The 27665-nt window shown below is 40.5% G+C and overlaps 1 protein-coding gene across 2 annotated transcripts in view; it reads left to right on the top strand.

The window, feature by feature from the left end:
* Positions 1 to 3895: 3895 nt before the first annotated feature.
* Positions 3896 to 27665, top strand: part of ylpm1 (YLP motif containing 1) — a 64062-nt gene continuing 40292 nt past the window's right edge. The window contains exons 1-17 of one of the 2 annotated variants that reach the window (XM_077018126.1): positions 3896 to 4680; positions 4845 to 5045; positions 17576 to 17773; positions 18216 to 18754; positions 18891 to 21149; positions 21240 to 21366; positions 21486 to 21642; positions 21723 to 21812; positions 21895 to 22057; positions 22170 to 22339; positions 23535 to 23659; positions 23758 to 23820; positions 24118 to 24237; positions 24362 to 24538; positions 24644 to 24727; positions 25244 to 25327; positions 25454 to 25534. In XM_077018126.1, the coding sequence (XP_076874241.1) occupies positions 4168 to 4680; positions 4845 to 5045; positions 17576 to 17773; positions 18216 to 18754; positions 18891 to 21149; positions 21240 to 21366; positions 21486 to 21642; positions 21723 to 21812; positions 21895 to 22057; positions 22170 to 22339; positions 23535 to 23659; positions 23758 to 23820; positions 24118 to 24237; positions 24362 to 24538; positions 24644 to 24727; positions 25244 to 25327; positions 25454 to 25534 (5151 nt within the window). In that variant the 5' untranslated portion in view covers positions 3896 to 4167. The remainder of the gene's footprint in view (positions 4681 to 4844; positions 5046 to 17575; positions 17774 to 18215; positions 18755 to 18890; positions 21150 to 21239; positions 21367 to 21485; positions 21643 to 21722; positions 21813 to 21894; positions 22058 to 22169; positions 22340 to 23534; positions 23660 to 23757; positions 23821 to 24117; positions 24238 to 24361; positions 24539 to 24643; positions 24728 to 25243; positions 25328 to 25453; positions 25535 to 27665) is intronic. The other variant, XM_077018125.1, reaches the window with a different exon arrangement.

Here is a 27665-nt window from a genome sequence, read left to right as displayed (position 1 = left end):
TTAACTTCCCCTGTATACTTTAAATGTGCTACCACAGGATTTTCACTGGCCTCATATGGCCATTCACTAAATATTTTCTACAGGAACCTGTGTGACATTGGCTGAAATCATACACTGGTACATTATGTACAGTACAGTACATAATTATTATTATTGCGGAGGGCTACCAGAAAGAAAGTTGTTGAGGGGGGGGGGGGGGGGGGGGGGGGTGGCGAACAAAAGTTGTTGAGCGGGAGGGGATTGGGTTCATGTGCGCGTGTCAATTGCTAAGCGGGAAGACCGCTAGCAACCGCGGACAATCGCTAATAGCAGCAAAAACATAAACGATGCAGCGCTTTGGTGCATGGCAATATAGTGAGCTGTTTTTAAAACAAGCCCGCGGGCGACTCATAACATCCTCGCGGGCGACATGGTGCCCGCGGGCACCACGTTGGTGACCCCTGCTCTAGGGAACATATTAACATTGAATGTGACCAGTAATCTATGTAGAATGATGAATTTAAAAACTCTACAATGTCGTGTCCTGTCCCCTACCCAACCACAATGTCGTGTCCTGTCCCTACCCAACCAGAAACACACAAGAACTTTTACTTTCTGATCCTGGAATGTCCACCTCTGGTCAAGACCATAGTTCAGTAGAATGGCAAAATACTTTACTCAAGAGGCGAGTGTTACAAAAGAACAAACTAATATAGTCGAAAAAATTGGATAACATCAATAAGAATAAAAATCAGAGTAAAGCATCAATGAGTAAAGTCCGTCTGGCAGGAAGGCAAATATACAGATGAGCTTGAACATAAATCACTGGAAGTACATGTGGGAATTAAAGTGCATTAGTGAAAATGAGACACCGGTATTACTAATAATTGGGTGGTTGACTGGTACCCCAAATCTAATCTCTCAGACTCCATCTCAGAGTTGGATGTACATATGGGCGGTCCTCAGAGTATAACCCTCAAGAATCTACCTGAGGGGGACCAGGGCCATAGATTGTGGAATCAAGAGCCCTGAGACTCCTATCTAAAAGGCTTTCCTGAAACCACCTTTGAACCTCCCTCCTACAATGAGGAGGTAGAGTGCTCAGAGGATTGTAGTGGGGCTCTCTGGCATCTCAGAATTAGATATGAAAATTGAGGAACACTTCAGTGACTCTGACTCAGCAATGGAGATGGAAGAGGAAGGTCAAGCATGTGTCGAGGAGGGTCAAGGACACACATGCTACTCCAGGCTACTCCTCCCAGAACACCTGTTTACAGGTGATTAATATCTGTAGTGATGTGCTTTGTGTATTCCTAAACCTTTCCAATGGGCAGTCTGTGACATTTCTTCACCAGAGAAGCTCAAAGGATGATGAAAAGAGTCAATCCAATTTGTTTAAAGAACTCAGAACCATGTTGGCTGTTGGCCAAACAGAATTATTTTTAACTTTACAGAAGCAAAAGAAAATAAAATGACTTTAAACTGCTAGTTGTGAGTGTTTAATAAAAATAACGGATAACTACACTTGAGCTTTGACTCATGAATGGGGTTGTCACAATAATTAGTTTGTAACCTGTGTTCTCAGTAACATTAACATTTGTCCATCTCGGTCACTTCCATGGCCACAGGTGTATAAAATTAAACACCTAGGCATGTTTTTACAAACATTAGTGAAAGAATGGGTCGCTCTCAGGAGCTCAGTGAATTCCAGCGTGGAATTGTGATAGGATGCCACCTGTGCAATAGGTGAAATTTCCTCGCTCCTAAATATTCCACAGTCAACTGTCAGCTGTATTATAAGAAAATGAAAGTGTTTGGGAATGAAGAGTCAATCACTACAGACATCCAAACTTCATGTGGCCTTCAGATTAGCTCAAGAACAGTGTGCAGAGAGCTTCATGGAATGGGTCTCCATGGTTGAACAGCTGCATCCAAGCCATACATCACCAAGTGCAATGCAAAGCATTGGATGCAGCGGTGTAAAGCAGGCCGCCACTGGACTCAAAGCAGTGGAGACCAGTTCTCTGGAGTGACTTCTCCATCTGGCAATCTGATGGATTAGTCTGGGCTTGGTGGTTGCCATAAGACTGGTAGACAAGCTGGTCAGGCGGGCAGGGTCTGTAGTTGGTGTGGAGCTGGACTCTGTGGTTACGGTGGCGGAGAGGAGAACACTGCGCAAACTGCTCTCCATCATGGAGGATGAGGGTCACCCACTACACACCATCATTATGGACCAGAGGAGCAAGTTCAGTGGCAGGTTCCAGCAGCTCTATAGACTGACTCAGGAAATTCTTTGTCCCGAGAGCCATTAGACTCTTCAACTCCTCCCAGTGGAGTCGGAAGAAGGAGGGGGATAGATGAGGAACGAGTCGTTACTATTGCACAACAGTCTATACCACCTCAGTCTATACCACCTAGTCTTTGTATTGTTTGTGAATGTCATAAGTTATTGTGAAATTGTTTGTGCGTGTCCTTTACTGTGATCTGTTATGGTGTAACTGCTACTGGCTGCTACTAAATTTCCTTCGGGATCAATAAAGTATGTATGTATGTATGTATGTATGTATGTATCTATCTATCTGGTACTTGTCTGACTGCACTGTGCCAAATGTAAGGTGTGGTGGAGGGGGGATTATGGTGTGGGGTTGTATTTCAGAAGCTAGGCTTGGCCCCTTAGTTCCAGTGAAAGGAACTCTGAATGCTTCAGCATACCAAGACATTTTGGACAATTCCATGCTCAATTTGGAGATGGCCCTTTCCTCTTCCAACAGGACTGTGCACCAGCGCACAAATCAAGGTCCATAAAGACATGGGTAAAGACATAAAACATAGATGAACTTGACCAACCTGTGACCTGAGTCCTGACCTCAACCCAACAGAACACCTTTAGAGAATTATAGCGAGGCTGAGAGCCAGGCCTTCACTTACCCAGTAGTGATTCTCAAAAACAACAGACTGACACTATATTTAGTGTGGTTCATATGCAAATGTGATCATAAACGAGGTATCAGAATATGTGAAATTGCCTTTTAGCCTGTAATTGACATACATCAAGTCAATCATCTGATCCTAAATTCCCAGTATAAAATTGGTGAGGCTTGCTTTGTAAATTTTATATCAGTATTAAATAAAATGAGAACTGCAGAGATAATTATTTTTACAAAATCCTGAAAAATAAAGATTGAATTGTTCTCCTTTCTGTGTTCCCCTCCCATCTTGCAGTGCCTATATTTAGCTTTTAAATTGACTGCTCAATCCATGAGCCACTCAACATATTACTAATAATTACCCGATTCCCCTATTAGTAGCTTATTTTCTCATAAACTTCAAAAACATTATTTCCCCCTATTCATTTTAGTGATCTATATTTTTAATTAAAAAAACGACTAAAAGCACAACCATCAAGAATTATGCAAAGACGATTGACTATTGTGAAAAAGGGTGTTAAATGTTTCGAAACCGCGAGCAATTTTCCGACAGTTGTTTGGGTTTCACGAGGCTGCTTCCACTTGCCGAAATAATAGAAACATAATCGAAGGAAATACTTACGTTATGAACTACATGCATAACGTATGGTCATCATTAGAGATTGAAAATGTAGGGACCTATAGGAAAACCTGCTACCATGAGCTTTGAGCTTTATTACTAGTAGTTGTGCAGCAGATTCACCTACGTTTACCTTTTCACCTACTTTTTAAATGTTATTTAGATTTATCATATATATATATATATATATATATATATATATATATATATATATATATATATATATATATATATATATATATATATAATAAATTCAGAAAAAACCCCGATATTTCCAACGTGAACGCGGTCGAGAAGGAACACTTGAACACTGCATGTGGGACGTCGCTCTTCAGTGACGCGCCATCCACACGTGAACACGCACTGACGCATTTTGAGGCGTGATTACGTTTGTATTGCGCGTTCATGTTAGGCACCTAGCTAGCAAGGTTGCTAATAGTATTCTTCGAAGAGCTTTTACAATGTCGTGTCAAGATAAAACCATAAAGAATGCATTCCACTCACAGCTGTAGGAGTTAACTCGTGATAACGGGCTGACCCTCATTTAAACCCGCATTATTGGCTAACTGGCTGTAGTGGCACGAATAGCGCGACCGGCTTTATGCGAGCGCGTCGCTAGGCCTCGCTGCGCGGCCCTTCAGCATGTATCCTTCATGGGGGAACTACGGCGGGGGACAACCGCCTCACTTCGGGCCTCGTAATCAACAGTTCAGGGGCCCACAACCAGCAGGAGGGTTTGTTGGATACGGGACTTCGTCGCCTGCACCACCTTCCAATTTTTCAAGTTTACACGAGCAGCACCTTCAACAGATGCAGCAGCTCCAGCAGCTCCACCAGCGGCAGCTGCAGTCCATGTTGCAGCACAACGCCTCTGGCTTCGGCGGGGGGTCGTGTCCAGACCCTCCCGGACCTTGGCAAGGAGGTGGTGCAGCTTTTTCTTCTGGTCCTGGTAACGTTGTATCTACCAGCAACTTCAGCGATCAGCCGCCGCACACGAGAGGTCCGGGAAGCCATGTTCCTCCACCTGTGCCCCAGCCGCCTGAACCTCCCTCCTCATCACACAACACCAACAGCAGCGAACATGTACACAACACCGGCGATCCGGCCAAATCTGAACCGAATGGCAAAGCCGACCTTTCGTCTATGTCTTTACAGGCAAGCATTAATACATGTATTAATTATGCTATCACGATAAAGAGGATTGGGTATTTAATACAAACATTTCCATGTAATTTTCCATCATATATGGATATAGAATATACAATATGTGGTGGTGAGGGAGAGGATCTTAATGTACTCACAAGCCTGTCTTTACCTAGGAGCAACAGGACTACTGGTACAAACAGCACCTTCAGAATTTGCAGAAGTTAAAGAATGAAAAAGCAAAGCAAGTTCAGGATGCGGATGATGGAGAAGCCTCACCTGCACCTCCACCTCCAGCTGAACCACCCAAGAGTGCCCCACCACCACCGCCCCCCAAAGAGGAGCCTCCTCCCCCTCCTCCACCTGAGGACACTAAGGTAATTGATACAATGTTGAATGTTTACAAGATTTTGGTAATAATTAGGGCTGTGAATTTACTGCAAAGTATTGCAAAATACACATGTATATTTTTCTAGGGTTTGAGGAATGGCCATTCAGTTGTAAAAATTGTCTGTGTATATGCTGAATAGATGATAAAGAAACTTTAAAGTGATGGATTTCTAAAACTGCTTGATATACTACCAATCAAAAGTTTGGAGACGCCTGCACTTTATTAACTAGTATCTTATAATAATACATAACATAAAATAATACATAACAAACAATAAAATTAGATTATGCTTTATAATTATGCTGTTCTATGAGTAACCACCATTTACTTTGATGACACTTTGATTAGTGTAATCATACTTTGATTTGTTTTGCATGTTCTTGTTCTTTTAACCAGCTTTGTTATGCAGCAACCTATCATGCTTTTCCATCAGTCTTAAAAAAATATGCTGAAGACATGAGGGTGAGGGCTTAAAGCGATGAATGAAAACTGTTTGCTGTGCAGATATATTAAAATATATATAGTCTTTACAGTTTCATTAATGTATTTTCAAGATTATAAATTTCTCAACACATTTAAGAATGAACTAATTAAGAAAAAATTATTAAAAGTCTGTAAGACTATGCAAACATACATTCAGCCCATAGTTTTTTTAACTGGTACTGTACAAGTTGTATGGATATCAACAAACAATTTAGTCTTAATATTTTTGCTGACATTATTGGCTTTTGGTTCTTTCTTTCACGATTTGTTAAATTTGGACATGCACTTAGCTTCTTACATAATATTTACTATGTACATCTTTGCCTTAGCAATAATTTATCATCTGTGTTGTGGATTTCATACCCACTTTATATACCTTTCTTCGTGAATGCTATATATTGAAACCATGTAGTTAATGGGAAATTCTATGTTTAGTTTAACAGAGTTATAGGGCTTGGACAATGAAACTGAAACATATTAGTGTGGGAGGTTTCATGGCTAAATTGGACCAGCCTGGTGGTCAATCTTCATTAATTGCACATTGCACCAGTAAGAGAGCGAAGGTTAAATTAGCAGGGTAAGAGCACAGTTTTGCTCAAAAAATGGCAATGCACACAACATTATGGGTGACATACCAGAGTTCAAAAGAGGACAAATTGTTGGTGCACGTCTTGCTGGTGCATCTGTGACCAAGATAGCAAGACTTTGTGATGTATCAAGAGCCACGTTATCCAGGGTAATGTCAGCACACCACCAAGAAGAACAAACCACATCCAATAGGATTAACTGTGGACGTAAGAGGAAGCTGTCTGAAAGGGATGTTCGGGTGCTAACCCGCATTGTATCCATAAAACATAAAACCACGGCTGCCAAATCACGGCAGAATTAAATGTGCACCTCAACTCTCCTGTTTCCACCTAAACTGTCCATCGGGAGCTCCACAGGGTCAATATATCATGTATCATGATGGCGGTGCCATGTGTCAGGATGACAATGCACCAATACACACAGCAAGACTGGTGAAAGATTGGCTTAATTCCCTCTGACCACTGTGCAGGACTTGTATATGTCATTCCCAAGATGAATTGACATTGTATGGGCCACAAAAGGAGGCTCTACACCAGGTATCACCAAATGGCGGACCGTGGTCCGGATCCGGACCCGAACGCCGTCCTGTCCGGACCCAATCACATTCCTGATTAACTGGATACGGACCCAAATGCCAAAAAAATTTTAACGGGAGACTATATTTTAAACCGGAGAATTTATTTTCAGACGAGTGTTACGTTCACCACCCATTTGAGGGTTACCGAACCGTGACTGTTAAACCTGGGCCCGCTCCCATCTCCCCCCTCCAAAATTGTTTCCTCTCCTAATTAACTGCAATAAAGAAAAAACATCTGAGACGACAGTACAGCTTTGGAAACGCAATAAACAATAATATCTGTACTAGATAACTTCTTAAGCAAAATAAGGTTCATAGCTCTGTGTTCCTCGGAAGCGGAATATGTAAACAATGTGCACGAGGGCATCAAAGGACTGAATAAAAACTAGCTAGCGGTGGTACGCAGCAGCTAGCGTCGCCACAGCGGGCGGAATTATCATACAGTTAAGCCCGCCCACTAAGAGGGAAGATATGATTGGTTAATTTTGCTGTCATTTGAAACTGGAATTGAGCTGAATTATAACTGCCAGACCCTCTGTAAACGAACAGCGGGCATCACAGTCCTGATAGGGGGAGACACAGGCTCACAGGCTTCCACTTAACCCCTCACCTTCCAACACAGATTGAATAGACATGGGTGAATAATTTATTTGCTTATATTTTTGTAATTGTTTAGATGTCGATTGTCAAACTGTAAGTAGATAAAATAAAATTGGATAAATTATATATATTTGTTTTAAGAATATTTTAGGCTCTCTGAGAGGGCGTAGAGGGCCCTGACGGTTCCCCACTGAGGTAGCATGATAACTACCTCAGATTAGTATGAACATGTCGTGTGAAAATATCCAGATTAGTTTCAGTGCAGTTTATACACAGCTGTAGAATTTGATTCCTGTTTTGATTGAATACACAAGTGATGGCTTGAATTGCTATAATGTAGATTTGATTATCCAGTGTGGGTAAAAATAGGTTAGCTACCTTCTAGTGATTGTATTTAACCTCTTTGTGCAGTTGCACCCTCTAGTGGTCCCTTTGCCAGTACAGATCAGTTTTTCCGCATAAAAATAACTAATAATATCAATTTCTTAAAACACAAGCTCATTACACAATTTATTTTTTAGAACTAGTATAACTTCCTGCGTACTGATTTTCAGCCATCTATACGCAACTGTTCTCGAGAAATCCCGTTCTGAATCATGTGGTTTACACGTGCAACTTGACTCACCCTTTAAATTGTCCTTCTATAAAGTCTATGAAGTAAGATGACCATGTTATGTCACCTAAAATTCATTTACTATCAAAGCATCAGTGTCACACACAGTGTATGGAATGTTAGTAAATACCTTTATCTGCTTGCTGATGACGCGTAATCCTCTCCTTTGCTGAGAACGACAAACAATTCTCGACCTATCTGTGACCACGCAGTGTCGTGTTTGTAATCTGTTCTTGAATTGCAAAGCTACATTGATTTAATTTTGAATTCCGTAGTTTTTATTGGTCTGGAGGGGGTGGTGGTTTTGAATGACAGCTTTTCACACTTCTGTCTGGTGAGGTGGGAAGGGGGGGGCTATCAAGTAACTGCAAAAGCGACAAGCTGATGATGCCTTTGAAGTGATTGATAGCTGTTCTAGCCAATAGCTCATTCGAAGCCATGATTCGTGAATGTTTGTCTTTGGGAATGACAGGCACAACACAACAAGCCAGCTCGGTTGTAAACATGCTAAGCTAAGATAAATTACGATAAGCTCTCCAGAACACAATAGACCAGGGGTAATCATTTAAATCTGTCCGCGGTCCATTTTTGGCAGATAGCTCAGACCTTAGGTCCGGGTCCGCGGTGGCGGACGAAAGTTGTTGGGGGGGGGGGGGTGGGTGGTGGCGAACGAAAGTTGTTGAGCGGGGGGGGGGGGGGGGGGGCGAACGTAACACTCGTCTGAAAATAAATTCTCCGGTTTAAAATATAGTCTCCCGTTAAAATTTTTTTGGCATTTGGGTCCGTATCCAGTTAATCAGGAATGTAATTGGGTCCGGACAGGACGGCGTTCGGGTCCGGATGCGGACCGCGGTCCGCCATTTGGTGATACCTGCAATAGACTCTGTTTGGTGAAACTGAAGCTGTTGTAGATTATTTTGTTGGTGAATATTTTCATTGCATATACTTTTGGACATCATAGAACAAGAAAATGTTTACTTTGGCTGAAGTTTGTCGAGTTGTTTGAGTAGAAAGCTAAACCGGAAGATAGCTAAGAACGGCTAAGAAGAGCAAAGAAGGACGCAGTTGCGTTTGTAAGTATGAATAAACAGTTGTGAATAGGAGAATACATACATACATACATACTATGTATTATACATACTAAATATTAGAATATAAGCAGTATTAGAACATTTAAGTGCTGTAGTATTTTCCTCAGCATCGTTTAGCATCGTTTAGGCATGGTTAGCTTAGTTAGCCTCTTGGAAGCTATATCATCTTTTGGCCAAATATTAATGAAGCTATAGGTAATGAACTTTCTGGACGTTCTGTAAGATGGCCAAAGTTATTATTTTGTTTTAGTTAAAAATGCTCTTGATATATCGTGGGCAAAATCTTGGATAAGGGTGTGGCACTATGGAGAGGCCTTGGACACCTAGTGGACAGTACTGTGGAGCTCTTCAGTACTTCCATGTATATGCTCAATATTATTTATTTTGTCAGATTTATTTATATTAACACCCTGTTCAATCAGAAAAAGCAGAGCACGACAGATCACCAGTCTACATTTACACACTTTAAATCCCCAAAATCAAAACTTTTTTTTTCTCTTTTAAGAGGCTCTCATGGAGCCAAAATTATGGAAATACAAGCCTGGTGGTGAATCAATATGTTGGCCCAAATGTCTACTTCAGTTTGAATCCTGAATTATTTCGCTGTATGTACACCTTGAGATAACTAACGTTAAAATATATTAGTATAAAGTGTTTAAAAATTGGCTCAAAATGGCCATGCACAAAGGGGCAAGACAAAATAGGTCTCGGCACTGTTTACGGTCACTGATATGCGACCAAGAGAGATTTATTTATTAATCCGTTCTTTAAAAAAATAAAATAAATGACTTCACCAGTTTAACAGTAAAGTAAATGAAGTTTAAAGTAAATGGAAAAGAGAGAGCAGCAAAAACCTGACTGTAACAAAGCTGTGGAAAGCAGAAGATGGCATAAAGAAACTGTTAAAGCGCTCCCCACCTGCTAAATGGGTTGGTGTTTTTTTTTTAAGTTGTACAAGTATCTCTGTGAGCAAGAAATCTCTGCTAGCTGTCCATATTTTTTTCCAGGTAGGAAAAATTACTCCCTTGCAATAGTTTTCAGGTTGTATTTCTATTCTTTTAAGTGAGGAACAGGTAGCTTCTGACTCTCTGCTGACTTTTGTTTCTAAATAATTGTTTGCCGGTATCACAATTACTACTTAAAACATCAAAATAGTTAACCAGATAGCTGTTTGCAGAAACACTGTAGAGAATGACTCGAAAAGAAATTCCAATTTTTGTCTCCTTCTTTTACATCCTTCTTTGAAATGACCGCCATGCTAACCAAAATATTAATGATTCAGTATGATGTAAATAGAATTTTGACACCATTATGTCCTAGATGGTGATTTCTCTTTTTGTTAAAAATTCTCACCTCATGCCACACTGTACCGATGAAGTTATAGAATATGTTTCTCTATGCTCATCACAGGAACAAGCCAGAATAATCCACCCACCCTATGTTGCACAATGGAGTCTGCACTATGTACCCAAAGAGTCAGATACATTGTTTATGTTTCTAGTTGGGCTAACTGTGGCACTGTCAGTGTTTCTAATTGTATGCTTATATCTGTCTCCATACCTACAAATATCCTTTCTCCACACTGAGCACTCTATACCCAAAGGTCTATTTTAAAGATGGATCAAATCAAGATTTTTACTGGTTAGTTGTAATCAATATTTCTATTTGAGTGTTTATACATTACATTTCTTCAATGTGGTGTGTACTGGGTAGAACAGCCATTTCCCACAATTTTACAAATAAAATTATAGGGTCGTAATTAAGTTGATATGGAAATACTGTTACATTCAGTAAAAAATAGGAAAAAACAAGCAAATGTATGTTTCAGTGAGCGAAGCAACCATATTGATGAGAGACCCAGACAGAATTTATGTATACGGGTGAGTAAGGTACAACTGAGAATCAAGCAGGCTACAATCAATGCAATAAATATCTCACTAATAGAGGTGCTGTATGAGAAGTTGTACACTAAGGAAGGGGAAAAGGATCTGTACAGATTGGCCAGACAGAGAAACCGTGATGGGCAGGATGTGCAGCAGGTTAGGATGATGAAGGATAAAGATGGAAATGTGTTGTCTGGTGAGGAGAGTGTCTTGGGAAGGTGGAAGGAGTATTTTGAGGAACTGATGAATCAAGAGAATGAAAGGGAAAGAAGGTTAGAAGAGGTAGAGGTTGTGAATCAGGAAGTGCCTCAGGTGAGCAAGGAGGAAGTAAGGGCTGCAATTCGGAGAATGAAGTGTGGTAAGGCAGTTGGACTGGATGATATTCCTGTGGAGGCATGGAAATGTTCAGAGGTGTCAATTCCAGGTTCAGAAAGTAAAAGTCCCCACCAGAATTTTGCTCAGGCTTCCTGGATTGTGTTGATTCCACTAATTTTACCTGGATTGCACTAATTAGAAAATCTAGCAAACTTGAGCAAATTCCTGGTGAGGACGTTTACTTTCTGAACCTGGAATTGACACTTCTGGAAATGTTTGGGAGAGACAGCAGTGGAATTTTTGACTGGGTTATTTAACATAATCTTGGAAGGTCAGAAGATGCCTGAGGAGTGGAGATGAAGCATAATGGTGCTGATTTTCAAGAATAAGGGTGACGTTCAGAGCTGTAGTAATTACAGGGGAATAAAGTTGATCAGTCACAGCCTGAAAATCTGGGAAAGAGTAGTGGAAGCTAGGCTTAGAGGAGAGGTAGAGATCTGTGAGCAGCAGTATGGTTTCATGCCAGCTAAGTGCACCACAGATGCTATGTTTGCTTTGAGAGTGTTAATGGAGAAGTATAGGGAAGGATAGAAGGAGTTACATTGTGTGTTTGTTGACTTAGAGAAAGCTTATGATAGAGTACCGAGACAGGAGCTGTGGTATTGTATGAGGAATTCAGGAGTAGCAGAAAAGTATGTGAGGGCAGTGCAGGATATGTATGAGAACAGTGTGGCAGCAGTGAGATGTGCGGTAGGAATGACAGATGGGTTTAAAGTAGGGGTAGGACTACATCAGGGATCAGCCCTGAGTCCCTTCATGTTCACAATTGTCATGGACAGACTGACGGACGAGGTTAGGCAGGAGTCCCCTTGGACTATGATGTTTGCTGATGACATTGTGATTTGTAGGAAGCAGGTGGAGGTGAGCTAGGAAAGATGGAGATATGCTTCGGAGAGCAGGAGAATGAAAGTGAGCAGGAGTAAAACAGAGTACATGTGTGTGAATGAGAGGGCAGACGGTGGACAGGTCCAGTTACAAGGAGTTGATTTGGTGAAGGTTGACGAGTTTACCTACTTGGGGTCGAGGGTACAGAGTAATGGAGGAAGTGAAAGGGAGGTAAAGAAGAGAGTGCAGGCAGGGTGGTGTGGATGGCATAAAGTGTCTGGGGTGATCTGTGATAGAAGGATGTCCGCTAGAATGAAAGGAAAGATCTATAGGACAGTAGTGAGACCTGCTATGTTGTATGGACAGGAGACAGTGGCACTGACAAAGAGACAGGTGAGGGAGATGGAGGTGTCTGAGATGAAGATGTTGAGATTCTCATTTGGAGTGACGAGGAAGGATAGGATCAGAAATGAGTTTATTAGAGGATCAGCACATGTAGCATGTTTTGGAGATAAAGTTAGAGAAGCGAGATTGAGATGGTTTGGACATGTACAGAGGGAGGAGAGGTATATTGGTAGGAGGGTCTTGAAGATGGAACTTCCAGGCCAGAGGAGGAGAGGTAGACCTAAGAGGAGGTTTATGGATGCAGTGGTAGAGGATATAAGAGTGGCTGGTGTGTCAGTGGAGGACACTCAGGGCAGGGCCAGATGGAGGAGTTTGATCCGCTGTGGCGACCCCTAAATGGGAATTGCCGAAAGAAGAGGTGCTGTATGACAGTGGAAGAAAAGTTAAAATTTAAAAGTTTTTGCTTTTTAATAATTTTATGTATATCATATCAACATCTGTACAAATTTAACAGAAATAGTAATACAGTGATCTCTCACTGTATCGCAGGTCGTCCTTCGTGGCTGCACTTGATCGTGAATTTTAATTTGAACCTAACAGTATATTTATTGGAACCTAACAGTAAACTAAATGCTGCCTACAATTTCTTTTGTGGTACCATGACAAAAATAACTAAGCACTACGATAAATGTGTATATTTTAAGTGTTTAAAATATATATAAAAATATCCATAGAATTATGTGAATTCTTCACAGACTCCCCCGTGATGGAGGAGGAATCACTGTACATCTCACACACTTGCCCCTGCACTCTCACCAACTGTGTTTTGTAAAGGAAGAATATCAGATCTGTATTGATTTTGGGTGATACTTAATTTCAGTACAGACATACCGATATCAAGCCATATCAAAAAGGGGTGTAACAGTATACAAAATTCACACAGAATGGACCCAAGGTTCGGGGACCCAAGGTTCAAATACCGTGAAAAATACCGTGATGTAGAATTTTGGTCATATCGTCCAGCACTACCAACCATCATTTTGTAATCACAATTTTGTCATGTTTAAAAAAATATCAATCAATACACATGAATCACATGGAAATGGTTTGTTTCAAAATCTTTCTTTTGGTTATTCATTTTTTGGTTTTTAATTTTCTGTTTCAGACTTGAACAATATTCCAACCTTTCATAGTCTCTTTGTCACTCTGGTTTCCCCTTTGGCATCTGAATCAGAATCAGCATTCCAAAAATCGTGAATCGTGTAGATCCGATGAGTTTTTTGTTGGGGGGGGGGGGGGTCGGGAGATCATATGTATATATTTTAATTATCATATTGACGTAATAAGCAAACAGAGCACTTCCGAAATCGGCAATTTCAATGACAGTGGCCAGCAGTTTCCGCCCAGAACCTTCATAGAGGCCAAATAGCGTTCATTCATATGAACGTTCTTCATTCATGTTATTCATTTACTGCTAAGCGGGACGAGAAGCCGGACCTAGTGCTACACCGAGGACAAGGCAGAAGAGCGTACATTTACCACTACATTTACCACATCGTACATTTACCACTACATTTACCACATCGTACATTTACCACTACATTTACCACATAGTACATTTCCCAGTGTATTTAATTGGGTTATTAATGGTTTCAATTGTTTTCATATTTTGCGGTAAAACAAAGTTACTGCCATTCGCTACAGCGTTGAACACTGTCAGATCTAGCCACAAGCTCTTGTGATAAATAGGTAGATAGATGGGCCTATTAAGTTCGCGTCAGCCCCGTGTAGTTAACGGTGACATTAAAATAAGAATCAAGATTTTTTTTTTCTAGTGTGTCTGTAGTTGTAACTGGTGAATCCAGGGACATGTGAGGATGACATTCGCGCCAGGGCTGAAAAGGTTGAAGATGAAGTTGTAAACTCTTGTCGTTTGAGTCTACCCTGTGCTTTAGCCCATGTTAGAAAATAAAAACACGTGAACCCTGGTATTTTTACACTCATTTTCGCCACTGATGTATTTATTGGTTCATTAAGACGGAATGGTTTTGACTGAGCCATCTGGAATGGCGAAAGCGGCCTCTCGCGTTTACGGATCTGGCTGCATACATTGAATCCATTGACATGACAGTCAAAAAAATTTTTAAATGAATTTTACTATATTTTACGGAGCCCGTAAGGTGACATCATGTAAAAAAAAATAAAATAACGCGTGGGACCGAGATACTAATGTCGCCTTTCACACGCGGCAACAAAGTTTATTTTTTCACAGCAAAGCAAGCAGATCCCAGGGATGTTCGCGAACTGACTGCCCAAGGAAGGTAAACCTGGCTTTATATAAAGTAATACTTAATTATCTCGTTCGCACTAGGGCTGTCGCAATAACCGCAATATTGTAATACCACGATATTCACCTGCCAACCGCAGGGAATTCCAAGCAACCGTCACACCGCGATGTTCGTGTTTTCTTTTTTTCCACAAGGTTCTTCTTGTTTTACACGTAAGCCACTTCGCTGCGTGTGCGGTGGATGTTAATTACTATTTAAAAACGTTCGTATCCGTTGCTTCTGAGTGGCCTTTTTATGGAAACAATTGCGGCTACTCTGGTCGCAAAACCAAATGTGACTTCGCCAGTTTGGGAGCATTTTGGCTTTCAACCGAATGAAAAGAGAGAGCCGGACAATTTAGGCGAGGCAATATGCAAAATCTGTGCGCGAAAGGTTGCTGTGAAACGGGGAAACTAAGAGAGCTTGCGCACATGCCGAGCTCGCGCTACCTGCACGAGCCCTAACGCAGATCCCATCGCCTGGTGGCGCGACAACCAGGTTAGATTTCCTCTGCTTTCTAAAGTGGCCCGCAAGTACATGTGTATTTGTGCAACGAGCACACCACCAGAGAGAGTTTTTAGTGCTGCCGGAAACATTGTTACCCCACTTAGATCCTCTCTGAAACCACATAAGGTGACCATGTTGGTTTTCCTAGCACGTAACAAGGACATGATAACGCCGGACTAAACCTAGACTTTATTACTAAAGGAAGGGTTTCGTTTTCCTTCTTTTTTAAAAACGAATTCTGATCTCATGTGCTCAAGTTTTCTTTGCCTTCTTTGCACAGCGCAGATCAATCGTAGGCTATAAGCTGGACTTTGTTTCCATGAAAGGGTAAAGGAGCATTCTTATTGCGAGTCATTAGCCTTACGTGCTCTGCATTTAACAATAAGGACTGTTTAATTTGTCCTACAACTGTGTCGGCTTTGTTATAAAAATATAATATTCTTAATAACAATTGCAATAAAAACGTGTTTATAATGGCACTTAAATCAGGATGTTTGTGAAAACAACAAAAATGGCGATAATACCGCATATCGCGGTGTGGAGCCCTGTTAATTTACCGCAGTGGAAATTCTTACACCGCGACAGCCCTACTTTGCACGCGTTAGTAAGTCGTGGCCACGCGTTATTATATTTTTTACATGGTCACCTTAAGGCTCCGTAATACACCTGTCGCTGTATCCCCGTACACCAGCACCAAACCCCCCCCCGGTTGCCGTATACCCATGACGTCACGTCAATGCCCCCCCCCACATGTCAACGCCCCCGTCGCCGTATCCCCATGATGTCACATGCCCCGCTCCCCGGTCTTCTCACCTTTTTAACCCCTGACCCATTTTCATGCCTGTATGCAGCATTGAACAATATGACTACTACTGTAACAGACATATCAGCTTAATTTTATTTTGAAAAGGTAGAGAGTACTAACTATAACATTTGCTAGTTAAGGTAAATTGCTAGCTCCTTAAGGTCAATTAGACAGCTAGCTACTTAACGATCCAAGGTGGGTGTAGCAGCCGTAAAACCTATCCGGTATTAGTAAAATTTATCAGAAAGAAGTTTAGGATGCGGCTTCGTCATAGCTGTGGCTACGTAGGTAACTAGCTAGATGGACTACTGTTAAAGTTTGTAATATGTTGGTGCAGAGCGATAAAGAAATCATCTGCGTTACTAGCATGTGTACGCTCGCGTGTTTACAGGGCTGCTTCGGGAAGAGCAGGCCAGGAGTAGGTGAGAAAAAGTGGATCATACTATTTGCGAGGCAGTTCTTTTGTTAAAAGTAATATTTAATCATATGATTTATGGTGTTAACTTTTTTCAGCTTTGTACTTTTATTTTTAGGGTTACTGGGACTCTATTTAGACTCTATTTAGCCCCTAAAAAGGGGCTAGAAACACCTATGTTCTGAATAAAGGTTATCATGTATTTTTCCAATACTGAAACCAACTATATCTAGTACATAAGCAATATTTATTTGTTTCATTCATCTTGATTTCAGAGTTTGTAAGAGTTCACAGGCTTGATGGCAAAATTCATTAACGATTAAATTCAGTGTTGGATAACAATGAGTTGATTGCAAAATACTGTAAATACTACAAAGTACTGTAAATCAGTTATTTTGTAGGCCACTGGCATTTAGCCCTGTGGTGCAAAATGTGTGCTAGGCTATTCTTAGCACAGAACAGCTACTCGAAGTTATTAGACAGCTAACATTAAACTTCTATTCCAAAATGAAAGCTATAACTGTAGCTGTTCTGAACAGCATTTCTCCTCCACCTTCTCTCCTCATTTCTTTTCAAAACAGAAGAACAATTGGATATTTTGAAACTTCGAAAGAAGCACTAATCTTTGCTGTCAGAAAATAAATAGGTGTAGTATTCTACTTTCACGTGTCCTTGTAGTATGGCATGCTTTTGTTCCATACTGGATACTGTACTGCCTATTACTGCTATGAGCACAAGCATACAGTATCCAGTATATACGGAGTGCAGTACACAGTAATAATAGGCTATTTGAAATAGGCAATTTTGAACATAGTTTGAGATTGTGTTGTAATGAGTACAGCTAGGGCAACTTGTAAACTGAACTTCAGTTCTGCATTGTCTTCACTGGCATTCACACGTCCCTATAGGATGCATGTGTCGTGTATTCTCTGTGTGGCTGCAAGCACTATGAGCACTGTGCCATGACGGGTCGGTGTGAAACCATGTACCGTTACACTAACATTTATTTACTTTAGAACAGAATAACTTAATTGGTGGTGGTTTAATTTTTTTCACTTTACACTGTTGTGCATTACTATTAGCCTACTGGCATGGCAGCCTGTGGGGACCCAGCAGAGGCAGTACGTCTCCAGCAGCTTCAAGCTGCCGCTGCTCAGTGGCAACATGTCCAGCAGCAGAGAGCAGGCTTCCAGTACCACGCACTGATGCAGGAGCACGCTCAGCTACAGCAAGTCCTCCAGCGCTACCAACAGGTCATTCAGCAACCAGCACATCTCCAGGTAACCTTTCTGTAATAAATGCTCAGCATGCCAGAATTTCAATACCATTTTATGATCTTTGACATCACACGAGTCTTTTTCTTGATTTTTACTTACATGTTTACTTTTATTATTTGATTTCAAATGTAACTTTAACAAGACAATTGGTTATTAAAATTATTTTAGGAGCCTTCTGAATGCTCAGTCAATGCTTAATCAGTGCAGTGTAATTTCCTTGTCACTGCTGATTCAGTATAATGTCTATCATTACTCATTCAGTACTGTATCAGTCATTACTGATTCAGTAACACTATGACCTTGCTATTCAGAGAAAATTAATATATAAAAAATATATATAAAATTAATATATTCAGAGAAGTTGATATACATTAAATTATTGTACCTACATTGTACTGAATATATGTTACTCAGATTCTACCCCTCTTTTGTGACTCCTCTTCAGACTATGCCCATAGATATGCAGTTGCAGCACTATGAGATGCAACAGCAACAGTTTGGTTCAGTGCTGCAAGAGTGGGACAGACACTTTAAGCTCTGGTTGGACCAGTTTCAATCGTATCCCCACAAAGACCAGCTACAGGAGTATGAAGGCCAGTGGCGACAGTGGCAGGAGCAAATGAACTCGACATCAGTGCATCTTCAAGAGAGGGTGACCACACTGAGAGCTATGCAGCAGCAGTATAGTGTCAGTATAATGGGACAATATGGACAAGCTAGGCCTCCTGGACCAGAGGTCGCCAGCCCAGTAGGCCCATCTATGCCAAAAAATAATGTGGATCCTTCACCGGGCCTTCCTCCTCAGGGTGTCCAACCCTCTGAACCAGTTGGCCTGCAGAAGTTGCCAAGCTCAAGTGATTCAGACTCGTGCCTACCTGCAGGGCCTGAAGGCTCTTCTATACATCACAAACCTGTTGGTCCTCCTGGGCCAGTACCAAGGCTGCCTGGTCCTCATGGAAGGTTTGAAGTCCCAAGAGGTCCAAGGTAATTGAGGATCATAGTTGAAAAAATTATTTAGATAAAAAACATTGTTTACCCTAGTTGTGTATCTCTGACATAGTGAAATAACATCAATATACAAATTGTTAGTTTCTTTGACTTTTTTTTTTTTTATTTGTAGGTTTGAAGGTCCCAGGGGCTGTAGATTTGAACAGCCATCACGATTTAGTGGAGGTCCCAGATTTGATGCTGGTCAGCGTTTCAACAGGCCGTTGAGAGGGAACCACATTCGACCTGGGGCTCCAGGAAGATTTGAAACCCCCCCGAGGCTGTACCCACCTCCTTGTTTTGAAAGACCTCCAGGACCACCCCCTCCTGGACCACCTCCAGGACTACCCCCTCCTGGACCACCCCCTCATTCTTTCCTCGGCTTACAAACAAAGTCAAGTGCTGTAAATCACACTAAAATGCATCCATCTAAAACAGATGCATCAGAAGATACCCCACCACAGTGTGTTGCAACAGGCCACAATGACAAAAAAACACCTCAAAATAAAACGCATGGAGCTAATATTCCCAATATTAAGTCTATGTCAGATGACATAATTGATTCAAGTGATGTTTTTTTTGTTCAAAGTGAACCTATTCCTCAAACTCAGACTGACAAAAGTAAAAAAGTTGAGGAAACTGTCACAGAAACTGTGAAGGATGAGGACCTGACAAAAGATCCTGCTAAAACTCCCATTTCAACATTATCACCTGTCCAACCTAAAACAACACTTTGCACTGCCAATAAAACCCTTCAGATTTCAAGTTCAGAAACAACAAAAACCAGTAATACCATTACTGAGTCCCAGCCTAAGGCCCCTACACAAGGCCCATTTAAACCAGATACACCAAAGGAGCCTCCTCGTGTTCACCAAGAGATTAATCAGAGTGGTCCACCTCATGCAGTTCGGGGGAGAGGATGGGCCCAAGTGCCTTTCCAAATACGAGGAAGAGGTCGTGGGCGTGGTCGAGGGCAATATGGCGGACAGCTAGTTCCCCCTCCTATGTCTGACCTTAATTTTCACAATGAAAATAGAGATGATGTTTCATACGATCACCAGCCAATAAGTGAGATGGGGCATGTGGAGGAGGAAGATAGCTATGGGTGGAGAGATCTTTCTCAAGAACCACCGGGAAGGATGGATGATCAGGGACCCCATGACATGTGGCAGCCAGAAGAACATCACTTTTCAGAAGAGTACTACGATGAGTCTGAAGAGCGAGTTCCTCCTAGAATTCGAATGGAGCTTGGTCGAGACGAACGCTGGCAAGAGGGACAATCCGAGTTCTGGCAAGAGGGAGAACCATACTGGACAGAGAGAAGAACTCAATTGCACCATAGACCACCCTTTACTCCCGAGGGACATAGACATCTTCCTTTTCAACCCCGCTTCATGCACCATGGCCCACGACGTCCTCCTCCACCAGGGGATATGGAACGTGATCCACATGGCCCTCCTCACATGAACCGAGAACCAGCTGGTCCTCGGTTTAGACGTGGTCCAGGTCCCTGGGGCCAACCACCACGTCATGACATGATTGGAGGAGAAATGAGGCGGCCCCCTCCTCCTCCTGAAATACTGGAAAGAGACCAAATGGGCCATCCCCGATACCATAACGAAATGGACAGAGAGCCAGGTTGGCCTCATCCTCATAGCAGAGAACCCAGGCATCCTCCTTTACCTCCTCATGAAATGATGGAGAGAGAGATGAGAAGACCACCTATGCGACCCCATTCAATGCCTATGGAAAGGTGGCGCAGACCACTACCTACCCTCGAAAACTCTCAGGGAGCATTTAAGCAAGAATTTAGCAATGAATATGGTCATGAAAATAATGAATATATAAGAGCTCCATCTGATTACCATCACCGTGATTACAGGGAAGATGAGGACTATTTCCTTTCGCGTGAGGAACGGGGTAGATTGCGCCCAGATCATGACTTTTATCTACTTCCGCCAAATGGTCCACCAGAACTTAAAAGAGATGAGGAGTGGATGGAAGGAAGGGAAAGACCATTCTCATATGAGGATGAGGATCGAATTAGGGAAGAACGAAGAGGCCCTGGTTATACTGATGGTCTGCCTTATCAGGACAGAGATAAGGAAACCCCTTTCCAATCACAGCCTAGCTGGGAAAAACTACCACCAACAGCAGCACCCCCACCTCAGCCAGAGAGAGTGTATTCTCATATCAAGGAAGAAACTGGACCTCTTTATGAAAGGAACTCCGAGCTCCCAGTGGGACTTCCTCCTACCATTGGGCCGCAAATCAACCTTCCAGATGTTTCACCTGATGAATCATCACCGGGTGCAGCTAAAGCTGTGCTTGCATTGTCTCAAAGGCAACATGAGATCATTCTTAAAGCTGCCCAAGAGCTGAAAATGATAAGGTACATAAAGGAATGATCTGGAATTGCATTTGGATATTTATGATATTTAATGAGGAAATAATTTGCTGTACATTTTGATTTTACAAATAGAGAACTCCAGGAGAGCAAAAAGGTTTCTGGTGATGCCCCCAAATCAGAGACTACAGGATTACCACCTGACCTTCATCCAGGTCTCCTTGGCCTAGAAATTCCACCTGAGGTTAAAAGTGCTCTTCAGGTATGACCTTACATTTTTTAAGAACCCTCACCAATTACCAATATTGGGAATAAGAGTAATATTATTATATGATGATTGGCTGTAAACTGGCTTCTGATTTTACCATTTCCCTCAAAAAGGCTACCAATCTACTGTCTGAAGCTGTACAGAGTGTACCTAGTACATCATTGGAGGCTGGGTTGGCTCCAACAGCACCAAATTTCTTCCATACAGCTTCAACACCAGCTCCTAAACCCACAGTAATAGCCAAAACAGTGGACTATGGTCATGGTCATGGTATGTTTATGTATGGATATATATATATTTTTACTACATTTTATAATGTGATTTGACATGAAATTGTTTTCTTTTTCCAGATGTTGGTGCCAAAGTAGAAAGAATTTCATATGGTGAAAGGATAGTTTTGAGGCCTGATCCACTGCCGTCTGATCGAACATATGAAAAGGGTTGGTTACTTTTTTATTTGCTTGATAGAATTTGTGTATAGATCATGTGTAATGATATCAGATGCATTTTATGTCTTATTAGAATGTCTTGGCCGTCGGGATCCATACTTTGATCGAAGAAATGATTCCTATGTGGAGCAAAGGGAGTATGGAAGGGAATGGGAGAGAGAGATGCTTAGAGAGAGACCCCCACTTGAATATGACCGAGAACGATATGAAAGAGAGCGCTACTCCAGAGATGAGAGGTGGGATACTTTTGTACTTTACTGTACTGTCTCTCATAAGGACAATCTCCCTTCATTATGAATTTGTGCAGAGTCTGAATGCAGGGTGTTAATGTGCATTAATGTGTTTTAGGCCACCCCCTGGTCCTTTGCGACCAGGTTTCCGGGACCGTGAGAGAGACCTGCGAGAACACCAAGCTCATTCCAGCCGTGATCGAGAGCTTCACCCAAGGCCAGGCTATGATAGGGCTTCCTATGAAAGAAATCTTGAGCGCTATGACCATGGGCCTTCCAGCTATGGAAGTATGTTGTGGCAGTCCTTTTAATTTTAAAGTCAAATAGTTCGCATTCTCAACAAAACGTCATCAAACCACTTAAACTAATAACTGTTAATAATGTATTTATTTTATTTAATAATTTATTATTAAAAGGCTCACAATCCATTATCCATTATTCTTACTAATATTCTTCCATTTTACACAACACAGTTAGTTACACCTGATTGCACTAGTTGTAGCATTGTAGTGCAAACATTTTTTATATAAAAATTTTAGCCTAAGCAATCAACAAATCTTGGGAATTTTAATCCTATCAAAGGAGAATTTGTAATCATGTCAGAGTTTGTTACCGTCGTTATAGGTCATGCTTATAGGTTAAGTGTAAATCCGTATCTGGCCCAAATCATGCTGGAAAATGGCTGGAGCCAGATTTAAGATGGATTTTCTTAAAGAAGCCGGAATCCGGCTTTGCCAGAGCTGGAATCTGGTGCATCCCTAGTCAACATCAATTTCCTTAAAATATAATTTTTTAATTAAAAAAAAAAAAAAAAAAAAAAAAAAACCACAAAAATGCATTTTGTGATAGTCATGCCATAGTCAGTGTATTCTTTGTTTTTTGAGTCTATAATAAAAAAAAAAAAAAAAAAAAAGTGGTCTCACTGGAATGCACTGGAAGCTGACTTGGTTATGGGCTTACTAGGTAGTGACACGCTGTGGGCCATGGAAATGCTTAATCGAGAGCGTTTATGTCCAACAAAGACTTGTTAAATTGTGGCTGCGAGAGTTACACAAATGTGAATAAGGTGATAGGACAGATATCTAAATAATACAAAAATTTAATAAGGCCTGCTATTTAACTTTGAATCATTTTGGCAGATTTATTAATTTGTATTATTCAAGCATGCAAAGGCAGTTAAAACAACTCAACACTTTGACCTCCTCAAAAGGTGTTTCATAAGAGTGTCTGCATCAGTACAAGGAATATTTGTGTCTGTATCAGCCAAGATGTTTGTGTTCAGTGGATGTAATCTGAATGTAGCAATTAAATGGAGTTCGGTGGGAGTGGGGGAGCATCTATTTAATTTTTTATTTTTTTTCTCTCCCCAAATCATTCAAGCAATTTATATATAGTATGAGGTGGCTAGACCTTGCATGTGTTTAGGTTGGGCTCAGATGTTTAAAAAAAATAAAGCCAGTGTCTTTTTTTTTTTCTTTCTTAGATGACAAGAGAAGTTATCCAGATGAGCTGCCTCCTTCTGTCCCTCAACGTGTGGAAAAAAAACCAGAGATCAAAAATGTAGAAGATTTATTGAAATCTCCTGGCCGAGTAAATCGTCCAGACAGGGTTTGACATGACATTTTATTTGATCTGGTCTGGTATTTTTACTGTAACTTTTCATAATTATGTAATTATTAAATTACATAATCTTGGTTTACTTTCAGATTGTGGTGATAATGCGAGGCTTACCAGGAAGTGGAAAAAGCCATCTTGCAAAACTAATTCGTGTGAGACCATATTTTTATTCTGCATACAAAGCACCAGATAACTTAGCTGTTGTATGGATAAACAAATGGTACCTGTTTGGGATGGTACCAAGCAACTGGACACACATGGTTGTAGAACATCTGAGAGAGTGTGACACTCATTTTATCTGTGGTCACACTATACTTTATCTGGATTTTGCAATTGAATGTAGTTCAAAGGGAGTGGGGGAGCAGTTTTTTATTTTTGGATTTTTTTTATTTGCCTTTTGGATTTTTATTATCCCTCTGAATAATGCTAATCGCTCTACCCTCTTTCAGGACAAGGAGGTTGAATATGGTGGTGCCCCACCTAGAGTTCTTGGTCTGGATGATTATTTCATGACTGAAGTGGAAAAAGAAGAGAGGGACCCTGATACTGGGAAACGTCTTAAGATGAAGGTTTGAGCTCATGTCTTGCAGTCAGTATTGATAATCTGAGAAGGCTTTCTACTTAAAACCTACCATTAGAATTCTACAATAGTATTTTGGTATTAATTAAACAAAGTACAACAATTTTCCTTAGGTTCTTGAATACGAATATGAGCCAGAAATGGAGGATACCTATCGAAACAGCATGCTGAAAACTTTTAAGAAAACCCTGGATGATGGTTTTTTTCCCTTTATTATTTTGGATGCAATAAATGACAAAGTGAAATACTTTGACCAGTTCTGGAGTGCAGCCAAAACAAAGGGATTTGAGGTGAGCGTATCCCATGAAACACTGAAGGGTGGTGTATACCATTTTAATTTAATTAATTTACTAGAATGACTTTAAGCATTGTTAGGATTACTCTACTTTTTACAGGTCTATGTAGCAGAAATCTCTGCTGACCATCAAATGTGTGCCAAGAGAAACATACATGGTCGGAAGCTGAAGGATATCACAAAGGTTTCTGTTGGGAAATACATACAATTTCATTAACAGTCAATCTAATAGCTATTTAATGAGTGATCAGATTGAGACAAATTCCTTTCTGCATTCCTGAAAGAAAAAAACATTTCCTTTGCAATACCACACAAGAACATTCTGAATTATGGAATGTGTGCACATAACCCCACAAATGATAAATGTTAACACGCCTTTGCAGCTTTGTGTGATAGTTGTCAGCTGTGTTAGCAGATAACTGATGTATTTGGCTTTGTTGAAACTATGTTAAAAGTTACTACTACATTTAACTTAACAAAGCAAAAACACTAGGTAATGACATTGACTCCTGTAGTTTAGTAGTAGTCTGACTCATGGGTATTTTGAATTCTGGCCTATTTGTACTATTACCTAGGATGAATTCTGTGATCAGATGCAAAGCTCTTTGTAAGTCGCTCTGGATAAGACCGTCTGCTAAATGCCGTAAATGTATTGGTTAAATGATCATGTATATTTGTTGTATATCATTATTTTTGACAGCTTGCAATTGGCTGGGAACCTGCACCTTTCCATATGGCACGACTAGATATTAGGTCATTGCTTCAAGATGCTGCCATTGAAGAGGTATATAATGCAAATTATATAATGACCGTATGTTACTGCATGGCATAACAGTAATACATTTTTAAAAGAATCAGAAATAACCATCATAATTATTGTCAAGATGAGAGCTGCTGCTATTTTATATAGGTGGAAATGGAGGACTTCAACCCAACAGAAATGGAAACTCAAGCTGAAGTAAAGAAGGATGAGGAGGAAGAGTTAGAACTGGTAGGATATTTTACTGCATGTGCCTTTGCTTCATGGGTACATTTCTTGTACTACTTTCTCTAATGTCTTATTCTAGGCTCCTAAGTTGCTTTACCTACCTGAGTATGATTTTGAACAAATTATAGTATGAAAGGACAACATCTCGTTCATTAGACCATCATATTGGTAGCTATGTGGACACCTGACCATCATATTCACAAGAGCTTCTTGGACATCCCATTCAAAACTATAGGTGCACAGATGCATAGTTAGGCTTGAACAAGAAAGGGCACTTCCCAAAATTGTGCCCCCAAATTGGACCCCTAATTGTTTTAAATGTCTGCTATAGCAAAACCAACACCCTTCACTGGCTTAACCCAATTCCTAAAACCATCATGAAATCATTGTCTTTTCTACTAATATTTGGCCCTATGCATTCTGGTGTATAGTATTCTCTTGGCATGTACTGTTGTGGAATTACTGGAAATAAGCAGGTTTTGACAGTTTTTTGAGTTGATAAAGTAGAATAAATCACATAAGATAGGGACTTGGACATTTTTTTCAAAATTATTTAATCACATTTAAAATAGTTTTATTAGATGCAGCACAATATAACAAAAAAAAGATGCCTCAATTGTCAAGAGGGTTCCCACGGGTCCTTGAAATCCTTGAAAGGTTGTGAATCTGAAAAAATAAGTTCAAGGCCCTGGAAAGTTTTTGAAAATGGGCATAAAAGACAGCCTTCCTTGAAGGTCCTTGAATATTTTAGCGGGTTTGAAATTTCACATGGATGAAGACCACGGTCAAGGAATAATAGGGCACAGTTGGTAGGAAGTCAATATTTACAAAAGATTGCTATGAAAAAGATTGTCAGGATGTTTTAAATTTCTCATCCTTTGTTGAAACATATGATAGTTGTTAATAAAGATTTTAAGAAAGTCTGCAAAGTGATTCATTTAGCATTGATTCAATTAATGAAAAATGTCATTTTTTATTCAGAGTTGACTATTTCGATGCCCTTGTTAAAAGTGAATACTGTAACTTAGTTGACTTCTAGTGTCATAAGATTATCACTGATGGTATGAGACAAAAGATATAACAGATTATTTTATATCAAGAATACAAATAATACAAATTATAAAACCACAATGGCTTGTCAAATGGCCCATATCTTCTAAAGTAAACTCATTTCAAAATAAGATATATCCTGTAGCCATGTTTCTTGAAAGAAGAGTTAAACTTGATGTGGAGTCATGCACCTTTTGTAAGTCAGAAGATAAATCCCAGGATCATTTGGTTTTTTCATGTCAATATTCACAGAGTTGTTGCATGGACACTAGAAACTGGATTAATGTCAAATTTAACATTCATTCTTTTGATACCATTTTACTTTATGCGGAAAACTTGTGTTCAGATTTCTCTGATGCCATAAATATAGTCGTTCTTTTAGCAAAATACCACATTGACTACAGTAAGTGGAGTGGTTAAAAGCCTTCTTTTCTCTTTATGAATGAATTAAATTCATATTATTCTTCATTAAGTAGATTAAAAACTTGGAAAATGCTAGAATCATCTCACACCAGATTTGTTTTTCCTAGTGTTTCCTGTATGTAGTTAACGTATGTGTAGCCGCTTTACGTGAATGTCACCTTCTCACAGGTGCATTGCTAAATTGCCAGTCATGTTGAGTGTGAAGTTTTTGTTGAATCAGCGCTTAATGTCATGCACAGAAAATTTCAGTATGCATGGCTTGAAATTAGTCTTTTGAATTTGCATTGTATTAATATCTGCCAGGTGCAGTTCTTGAATTTGAGAAAGTTGGTCCTGGAAAGTCACTTAAAGGTCCTTGAATTTGATGTTAACCAAGGTGTGGGAACCCTGTGTCAAATTTGATCAAGCCAGTCCAAAGATATTCACATTTAAATCGGCCCAATTTTTTTAATGCAATTAACCTAAATCTTGTGATCAAGAAATGTGCGCTAGTTTTAGCATGTGGCCATAGTTGCCAGGTTTGCGGTCTTCACGCCAAATTGGGCTTGTTTGAAAATCCAGCCGCGGGTAAAAATTCTGGGGTGGCGGGGTGCGGTTTTTGGGGCTACTTTTGAGTTGGGCCACCGCGGGAGTTACAAGTCAACACAAAGAATCGATCGCG

Source organism: Brachyhypopomus gauderio, chromosome 9 (genome assembly GCF_052324685.1).
Source record: "Brachyhypopomus gauderio isolate BG-103 chromosome 9, BGAUD_0.2, whole genome shotgun sequence".
NCBI classification, from domain to species: Eukaryota; Metazoa; Chordata; class Actinopteri; order Gymnotiformes; family Hypopomidae; genus Brachyhypopomus; species Brachyhypopomus gauderio.
This window is presented reverse-complemented; position numbering and strand designations above follow the sequence as displayed.